The following is a 10,090-nucleotide window of genomic DNA, read 5'->3' as shown; positions in this document are numbered from 1 at the left end:
TTTCTACAGCCAACACAACATCCTGGTTGTGACACTTCTTTATTTTCAAGAAAAGTAAACTAATTAATGCACAACCCCAGCATTCTGAACCTTCATCTTTCCCAGAGGGATGCTAGACAGGATGTCAGCAGAGCTTGAAGCACAAGTTAAATAACAGGCAAGTCAGAGGACTTGAGCAAAGTGCTAGGTGGCCAGCTGACTCCTGACCTAACAGAGACACTTTGATGGGCAGACATCAAACAGTTCTTCACATGATCACTGGGTAACTACGGCAAATAAAAAAGCAGTAATGCTGCTTACTTCAAGCAGACAGTACATCAATATTCTTCATCAAGAGTGAAAACTGTGGGTTTTGCTTATCAAAGGTCATGCAGTGATGCAAGAGAACAGTATGAGAAGATGCTTAAAGTGTAGTGCACAACAGTCAGCAGTCTTAACAGCAGAAAAATTGCACTGATCTTGATTCAACACAACACTATTTGCATTTTCCTTCCACAACTGGACCAGTAACCTGGATCACAATCTACGCCAAGGGTGCTTCAAATCCTCACTTTAGGGGCAAAGTAATGAAGTTATGTGCAGAGCTGTGAAATGAAACTGTTCTGTAGTCTACAAGGACAATCCCTTGTTACCAGTGCAACAAGCTCAAGGACATTCACAGGCTCTCACACGAAGATCCTATCCAAAGCATTGTGCATACTTGAGAGAAGAGTTTTTAACTGTAAGTGGCAAATTTCTCTGTGCAGAATAGAAAAATGACAAGTAACAAGTGCTAAGTGAGAGGCTCTGCAGGGCATCACAGCTTGAAACTTAAGGCACAGTATCAGCAGACACCCTAGCTGAGAAGCCACCACATCCAACTCACCTGAACTGAAATTATGGTCACTCCATTCTCTTGGCAGAGATAACATGGCACAGGAGGGCAGTTTTACACTCACTGGAAGCGTAGATGTAGGAATACAACTTCTTCACATAAAGAGAATCCTCTGCTTAAGGGGAGTTATTACACTGTACTACAAATAGACTTAAATATTAAAAATATTTGAATATTCAAATCAACACTGAAGAGCATAACAGCATTCCTGTATTGTTGAGAACATGAAATGTTATCTCCCCCACAAAAAATAAGTCTGACTAGCCCACCCCTGCTGCATCCCTTAACTCCCCAGGGGCAGGAGATGTTTTCTCATGAGCAACCTCAGGTAGGGTCACATCTCCAAAGCTTTACACTACTGAAGGCCCAAGAACTTTGTGCAGCTTTTCCAATTTCAGATAAAATTCAGTGTTATTCAGCTAGACCACCAATTAATTTATAAGAGCACACATCTTACAGCACACAGTGAAGTAGCAAAATACAGAGGTTTATTGACAAGTACATGATTCATCATTTGATTTCAAATCACCTTTTGTGGCAGAGAAAGGCTCTTATCAGGTTCACTTGAAGAACTGGAGGCGTGGTTTAGACAGCAAACAAAAAAAAACCATGAAAACAAACTAACCAATGTAAAGGCCCAGTCTGAAGTCTGTTTAAAAGGCAGGCACTGTAGCCAATGGACTAAAAGATGACAAACCTAAGCTCAGTATTAAAGAACAACATCAACTGTACCACATCTTTCAATGCAGAAAGCAGCTTCTGGTTGAGGTTGTTTTTTGTTTGTTTGTTTGTTTTCTTTCTTTCTTTTTTAAACCTAGTAACTTCTTACAATCTTGACAAGTATGGAACAAGGTATCGAAACAGATGTGATTGAAACTCAGCCAGAGGCATGGCAGCACAGATTTGAGAAAAGCTGCTAAGAAATGCATGTTTGGAAGCAGCATAAATGCAATATAAGGTCTAAGTTAGAATCCTTGTGTTGTTCTTCAAGGGAGCCAAACAACGGAGAGCCCCAAATCCATGTGAAAGACACAGAAGCTTTGGAATTCCTACTTCCCACGTTATTTAGATCCTTCACATTGCCCCATATGCTTCACTTTCACAATCTGAAAGGCAACTAGGTCTGCACACAGTCATCCACCACTTCTGACAAACTAAGCAGAGCGGACTATAAACAGAACAGACTAATAAGCACCATAATCAAGAGTGTTTTTTAGCACCTGACCCAGAGAAAGCTCCCCCTAAACAGCAGCAATTTTCAGGGAACCCGGGCTAGAACAGCAGTGAATATAGGCAGATAAGGCCACTTGTTCTTTGGTGTACCTGAACAACTCCTGTTTGCAAATGTCAAATTTAAAAAGTCACTACTAAATACACTGAACTGTCTAAGCACTTAATGTTGACATCCAAATATGAAAGCTCTGAATATGATCAGAAAACCCATTCAGAGAACCTATGGTGGGAGCTACCCTCCCCACCTACTCTTGTGCAATAAATGCACATCTTCCAAACATGATTTAAGAAAGCCAGCATAAACAAAAGGGCTGTATTGTCTTTGCTTCTCCAGCTAGGATAGTCTACAGTATGACTCAAAACAACTACAATCATGGTTTGGGAAGAATTCAAATAGCTTTCTTCCTTAGCAACAAAAATCCGAGGCAGTCAAAGGCAAACGCGAGGCTGACTGAAGACGAGAGAATTCACTAACAGAGTCAGCACAGGCAAAAGAAAAAATGCACTGTGGTGAAGACAGCATAACAGTCCTGGTTTCTGCAGCATACAAAAGTAAAAAAACATTGCAGAAACTAAGGCATTTCTATACAGGTTGGGTTATCAAAGCCAGCTGGCTAGACATCTCAGCATATTTGCTACAGTAACTGTAGATCATATGTTGTTTCTGTTCAAAGAGTACTATTAAGCAACTGCTTGCACTCACATCTTTTCCATAAAGTGTGCAAGCACTCAACCATGGTACTTTCATTTAAAGACTTCTAGAAACACCTACACGAAACGGTACACTGGACTGGTGTTATCATTGAGCTAGAGCTACTCATAGTAATCAGCAGATTACTGAAGGCAGAAGAAAGGCCTGAATGCTCTGGGGAGGGGAAAAAAAATAAATCAAGATATCTATTAACATATGGTGATTTATGAGAGTATAAAAGAGACCTTCAGCATGTTTTGCTCTCATATCAGCAATCACATGTTGTGAAGCAAGAAGGGAAAGAGAACCAAAGACTAAAGTCTCCCAAGAACACGGCAGCACTAGCTGTTCCAGTGGAACTATTTACATTAAAGTGACTGCAAGTCAACTCACGCTGTGAAGCTGTCTCCTACTGCCAAGAAAAAAGCTACTTGCTTTGCTTCAAAATATTCCAGATGTGACCTCCAGGTCCCTACCCATTCACAACATCTTACACGTTGACCACACAGAGAAGCCTAGTTCCACCGGTCCTGAGCCACTTGCTAGCCCAATGAACTCACCACAAAGTAGCACTGCTCTTTCACAAAGTTACACTAATGTTCCCCTCCACCACCCACCTAGGCAGTCCCATACGCCTGTCTTCCACAGGGCATTCCTTCCCTCCCTCAGCCCTCCCTCCCCAAATCATCAGTTTTCTTTTCCACACACTTTAGCACAACCCTCATCCATCAGCCTAAGGATCTATCCACAAACAATACCCTGAAAACTGACCTTGCAACCACAGACCAGAGTTTCTGTGCAGACTCCATTAGTGAAAGTGAACAGATGACCCTAATAGAACGCAATGCTAGATTTTCCACCCGGGGGATTCAGAACTTTGTTGTGTGAGCGTGGCCTCGGCCCTAATCTGGGCTCATGATTGTCTATCTTGGGTTCTGGCTCCTTGCATCGCTCCTCCTTGCCCACATCTTTTTTCTCACCACCATCTTCCAGCTGTGGTTTGTTATTTTCTGCAGCTGAATAAAAAGAAAAGGAGGATAAGACCAACTTGCACTCTGTAGTGAATGAAGCACTTTTTGTACGTGTCATCCCAAGTAGACAAAATTCTTCCCAATGTCTCCCATCCACAGCACACCAAGGACATAGTTTATACTTATTCATTTTTACTGAAAGTAACAGATACCAGGAAAGAATTTCACTTTTGTAGTAGTTTCCTTCCTTAAGCAGTCTCTCTAGGAAAGACATGTAGGCTAAGCAATGTACCTTCAGAATTATTTTGGCACTTTCAGGCAACTAAGAGATGCAACATACCAAGCAATTCTGTCATATCAAGCTTAACAACCATGCACTCATCATTCCTTAACTATAATTAACAGAGCAACAGCACATTTTGTCAGACAGTTATTTGCTGTTTACAGCTAGAGGATGCCTAGATTACACACTTGTAGGAGATGGCAAAGGAGAAACAAAGAATCTATTAGGGTGTTTTATAAATATGCAGATGCATCTCTATTTACAGTATCAATACAGCACCAAGCAAAGTATATACACACACTATACACGTTATCAAGACTCGTGTGTTCTCCTCAGTAAGAGGAAGAGGACAATTTCCCTGAAATCACATGACTCAGTTTCTGACTGAGAAGGAAAACCTCTCTGCTAACCTCTGGTGTTAGACTTATGTTTTTAAGAGGAAGCACAAGAAGCTATCCCCTCACAACACATATTCTCAAAAACAACAGTTTCTCTTGCTGACCTTCTGGCTTCTTTGGTGTTTCATCTTCCTTCAAGACGATGTGATCCTGCAATGAAACCAAAAACAACCTTAGTTCTCAAACAGTAACCCCGCCACAGAACCTTCAGAAGATTTTGCTTTGTTTCTGACCAAAGTTCACTTGTTTATTGTGGTAAGAGCCGATAGCCACAGACACTGTGCACAGCCCTTCATCCCCCCACCTGTGTAATCCCAAAAGCATTACTAGAATTAAACTCTCAAAGTTAACTTCTACATTATGTTCAGGTGCACATCTCAGACAATTCACTGAAACAAGTCAAAACATTACATTAACTCTTCAGATGCTTAAAACCTGCTGACAGACAGCTCAGCCCAAAGGCCAAGAACTGTCCCTGTTCACTGCAGGGGCATTAGAATAGATGGCCTTTAAGGGTCCCTTCCAACTCAAACGATTCTATCATTCCAATTACCACACTTGACAAATACTTAATATCACTTCAGAGAAGTCAACTCTCAACCCAGAGCAGCTAGAACACAAGCAGCCTGCAGCACTCACCTCACTAAGTAGCAGCTCCTGCTGCAGGTAGGCATCAACAGTGACTCAAACAGGACAGTAATTAAAGGCTTTTGAGACCACTTCTCCAATAACATTAATTGATCGTCAGAAACACAAAGCAATACTTCAGAAAAGTTTCCCTGTTATCCCCACCCACAAAAACTCATTTGCTACAATCCCTGCAAGTTGCAGTCTCCTGTATTTCCCGTCATACCAATGCTGTAGCTAAACTTACAGGAGTTCCAAAGGTTCGTCCTCCATTTAGATAGGAATTCATGGGAATTAAAATGTTACATTTAAAAAAAGCTGAGAGGAGTCATAGAGCAGCCCCACGAAGGGGTACAGAGGAACAAAAAGCACTTTCCTACTCCGGCAGCACTGCTCCCAGCACAACCTAGATGCCACAGCCTTTCTTTTCTTCTTCCCTTATCACCCAATGCCTCCCAAATAAACTAGAGGTCTCACATTAAAAGTTAGGTAAGAGCCCACGACCAGCACCTTCAAATTTAAGGGGGAAAATAGAGAAAACTAAATTGATGCAATCTTTCCTTCCTAAGGTTCCAGGAAAAATGAGACTGCTAATACATTCCCATCATTAGCAGTGTCAGCTGCACTGCAGCTACCTGAGATATCAGAACCACTGAAACACAGCAAGGAGTCTTGACTCCTTCAAGACTACCAACTTACAGGAAAGCAGCAAATGCCAACATAGGGCATTTGAACACGAAAGCTGAATATAATTTGCAAAGTATCCTTTTTTTCTTTTTTCAATTTTCCAAAACCAGATTTGGTTGCAACCACAAGCATCTCCAACTGTTCCATATCCCAGCTTTCAGAGTGACAAACAATAACTGATGTACCAAGATATGCATTCGTCTGACATCACAGACCCATGGCAGATCTGGCACTCAAAGCTGACCTTCAGTTAGTTTTCTCGTGTTGGTCACTTAAGCTTAATCTCTTGTTGGAGTTCTTTCACACTGAACGCAGATGCGTGCATTTAGAAGAGGTGAAGAGGACAGCAAGGTCACTGCAGCTCACTGATATCCACTGGCTTGCCAGAGTGTCAACATCACCTCTGCCAAATTGTAGAATAAAGAGAAAAACCTCCTACCCATCTTAAAAGATCTCTTGGCTGTGTGCCACGAAAGCTCCAGCCAAACCTCACCTAAAATCAAACAATTCAGAAGCACTTTTTTCTTAACAGAGTTATTAAACAGCAATAAACAGTTTTATCACAAACTGTAAGCACGTTGAGAACCAACACACCATGGATAAACTATTAAAAGAGATTTCAGGACTAAGTGTTCAATCTGAAGTTACCCTATGCATCATTTAGGTTTGTCACCTCAAGAACAACAGGCACTGCTGTATGGCTGAGCAGACTCCAGGGTGACTCACTGAGCTGCCAGCTCCTTGGTCCAGTGAGAGCAATACCAATACCTTAGGCTTGTTTGGGTGTGCTCGCACAACGCTGGTAGATACTGGAGAGCCAAAGATATCACTTGTCTTCCCACCAGGTGGATTCATACGTGGACGAGGCTGAGCAGCACCAGAATCCTCAAAAATACCACTTTCTTTTCCCCCTGAAAAACAGTTGGTTTTTTTTCAGATGACTTAGTTTTACCAAGCTATGAAAAAGAAGTAACAATTCAAAGACTTCTGGAACCTTACTAGCTAGAGACTGATTTTCTCTTACCTGAAGATACTGTTTGAAATCTTTGTAAAGAGATCTCAGACTCACATGTGGCAGCTAGCTGACAACAGAGCTCTAGAACAGAATCAGCTTCCTTTCATCACTTCCTAGGCCTTAACTCAGAAAGAATTAGCCTTGATGTGCTAAAAAGCCTATGAATATGTAAGTCACTGAAATACTCAGTCCTTCATGTACGTGAATAGATTTGGTGCTCGGCCCACTCATGCTGTAAAAACATGACATCAGACAACAGCATTCCACAGCAGCAGCACAAACCCAGCTCTGCAATTCAGAGCCCAGCCATGCTGTGGGAGTGGCTGCCCTTACCTGGAGGGTTTGTTCTTTTCGGAAGATTCTGTGGTTCTTCTGATGCTCCAAAGATATTGGATGCCATTCGGTGTGGCTTGCTGGAAGAAGAAACTTCTTCTGCACTTCCGAAGAGATTACTGGACCCTCCTCCAGGGGGCTTCAGTACCCTGCAGCACAGGAGGAGGGAAGCAAGAGATAAATGTCTGTTTGGAAACATATTTGATGCCCTCCTCCACATTCTCCCTTGTGTGCCATGATTAACTACTCTGATTTGAATTTACTTCAGACAAATCCAAGTCCACGAAATATCTACTTTTCAGCAGATGTCCCAATAAAATATTCTCAAGTTTCACAAAGGAAGATGCAAGAAGATAAATTTTCAGTTGTTGATGCAAAACCATTGAGACCAAAGTTCTGCACTACAGGTATAGCAAATAGATCCTATTAAAATTGAAGATTATATTAGAGATTGATTGACTTATTGAAATCTATCAGCAGTCACGCTTGCCATTAAATAAGCCTACAGCTAATTGCAATGCCCTGATCAACAATTTGTCCTGTCCTGAAAGAGAACAGAACCATTACCTGGCAGCAGTGCAAGTGGAACTGATTGGAAAAGCCACAGAAAAAGAACAGCAACGCAGTGCCAATGCAGGCATTGAAACCCACCTTCACACTTGTATCTACTTGATCAATTACCTGCAATCCTAGTAGTTGAGCAAAACTAGCAGCTCAATTGCACCTCTTCTAATCCAAACACCCGACCTGGAGCCTAACAAACCTTTCCTTTTATACGAAGAGAGCAGTGATAAATTACAGGATCTTTAACACCACCCCTCTAGATGAATTCAAATGTCAGTGAATTAACAATGCGAAACAGCACAGCACTCCATCATCTGCAGCATGGTCAGCCAGTGCAGGTCAGACACCCATCGGGGGTAAGAAGGGGCTCCTCTCAGCCAACATCTTTTATTAAGATTCAATCCCACAAAAGCTGAGATATCAGGCTGCCCCATCAGGAAATGGGCTCTGTCAGCACATCAGGATGCAGAAAGCAGTTCTGTTCTCTGTGAGGAGGGAGACAGCAGTTCCCATTTTGGTCTGGGAGTAGTTTATAAAGTCAGAAGCAACCTCAGAAGGATGTTGCCTTTCCTGGCCAATTCCAGCACTTCAGCCCTTAGCACAGCTGGCTTCCATGAACCTCTTGTGTTTGAGGAAGCAACTAAAAGCTGTGCAGCCAGGACCTGAGCAGAAGGCTGATGTACAGTTTAGTGTTCAACACACTATGGATCTAACTACTCTGCAGGCTTTCCATATACTTCAGAAGATCTAAAATTGCTATTAAAGCATACACGGGCAAGTTACACATTTCCATCATTCAGACGGAATCAGTCTAGAAAATGTAAAAAGCATTTTCAGTATTTAAATTTGGGAGATGGAATGAAGAACAAAAGGAACAAGAACAAACAAGACAAGTTTGAGAAGGGGCTCTGGTTAAAGCAGTAAGCCTGCTGCTGCCCTCGCAGAATTGGGGTGATTTCTGACTTCCAATCACTTCAGCTATTTTTATGCATTTACTCTTATCTGAGCTCTAGCTGCACTAATCTGAGTATGCTACCACAGAGGCTGAAAGGAAGAGAGAAGTAGTTTAAACAGATGGAAATTAAGCACCCCCAGTTAACTGGAAGTCTGTCAATTCGTCTCAAGCAGCCAAACTATGAACTTACCCTGTATGTATAAAAGCCTCTACTAATTGCTTTGTTCTCTCTTAGCAGGCTTGAAGAATTTTAATAAGGTCTTGTGAGCTTTTTTGCTACATTCAAACACTGAATTTGAACATTCTTTCCCAATTAAGCCTTTCAGCCAAGCTATGGAAGGAGCTCCAGGGCTCATCCATTAATTCAAGACCCTGTCTACCCAACTATATATCTATACACCTATAAATCACATCTACAGTTACGTACATCTGGAAGTTGAACACTGAAGCCCTACTGGTTCTCAGACAGTTCTATTAAAGAAGGTGAAAGAGAAGAGCTGCGTTCCACACCAGAGACCAGCACTATGCCAACGAGCAGAAGGCAAACACCAAGGTGTGGAACAACGAGCTCTGAAGCAAAGACCAGAAAGCTGCTGGTCAGCTTCTGCTGGTGGGTCACTGCAAGCTCCTTGCTCACTGAACAGCTCACCCGTCTTACAGACACACAGCAAGCTTCAGAGCAGTTATGCCATTGATCCGGAAGCCCTGCAGCACACTGCAGTGATGCTGGTGGGGAGGAGGGCAGAATGTGCACCTCGCTGCTGTGTTAGCAAGGCCAACAGTTAGGACAACATTCAATATTTTCAGCACGGCAGTTTGGAAGCTGCTCACACACCAAGTGAGAGCCACAAAAATGATAAAAGGAGTGAAAAGCAACCGAAAGGATCGAACACCTCCTCCTGTATGGGACAGGCTGAGAGCTGGGGCTGTGCGGCATGGAGAGCTGCAGAGAGCTGAGAGCAGCCTTCAATATCTAAAGGGAGGCTGTAAGAAAGAAGGGACAGACTCTTTGGCAGGGACTACTGTGACAGGACAAGGGGAAACGGTTTCAAACTAAGAGAAGGAAGATTTAGATTGGCTACAAGGAAGAAGTTTGTTACCACACGGGCAGTGACGCAGTGGCACGAGGGGCCCAGAGAGGCAGCGGGCGCTGCTCCATCCCTGCAAACAGCCGCGGTCAGGCTGCGGGGCTCTCAGCACCCGGCGGAGCTGCAGGCGTCCCTGTTCACAGCAGGGGAGCGGGACCGGATGGCTTCGAGGGTCATTTCCGACTCTAACGATTCTACGAACCGATGATCCACGAAAGCAAACCTCGCAGAGCTCCGCGCCTCTCCCGGCGGCGGCCGCAAGGCTCCTCGACCTGGGCGCGCCACGCGGCGAGCAGCGCAGGAGGATTCGCGTGACGGCCAAACAAAGCTCCGTTCAGAACCCCGCGGCCGCTCCGGGCGGAGCCCGGCTC

At 43.4% G+C, this 10,090-nt stretch overlaps 1 protein-coding gene across 1 annotated transcript; it reads right to left on the bottom strand.

The window, feature by feature from the left end:
- Positions 1–1,340: 1,340 nt before the first annotated feature.
- JPT2 (Jupiter microtubule associated homolog 2) lies at positions 1,341–9,943 on the bottom strand. The gene is made up of 5 exons (XM_010719896.3): positions 9,732–9,943; positions 7,113–7,261; positions 6,533–6,675; positions 4,555–4,600; positions 1,341–3,814 (listed from the first exon to the last, which is right to left on the bottom strand). Exons 1-5 carry the CDS (start codon positions 9,788–9,790, stop codon positions 3,630–3,632), a joined length of 582 nt encoding a protein of 193 aa, XP_010718198.1. The 5' UTR covers positions 9,791–9,943; the 3' UTR covers positions 1,341–3,629.
- Between the last annotated feature and the right edge of the window lie 147 nt (positions 9,944–10,090).

Source organism: Meleagris gallopavo, chromosome 16, assembly GCF_000146605.3.
Source record: "Meleagris gallopavo isolate NT-WF06-2002-E0010 breed Aviagen turkey brand Nicholas breeding stock chromosome 16, Turkey_5.1, whole genome shotgun sequence".
In the NCBI taxonomy this organism is placed as follows: Eukaryota; Metazoa; Chordata; class Aves; order Galliformes; family Phasianidae; genus Meleagris; species Meleagris gallopavo.
Note: the sequence above shows the minus strand (reverse complement) of the source record. Positions and strands in the feature narration are given on the sequence as shown.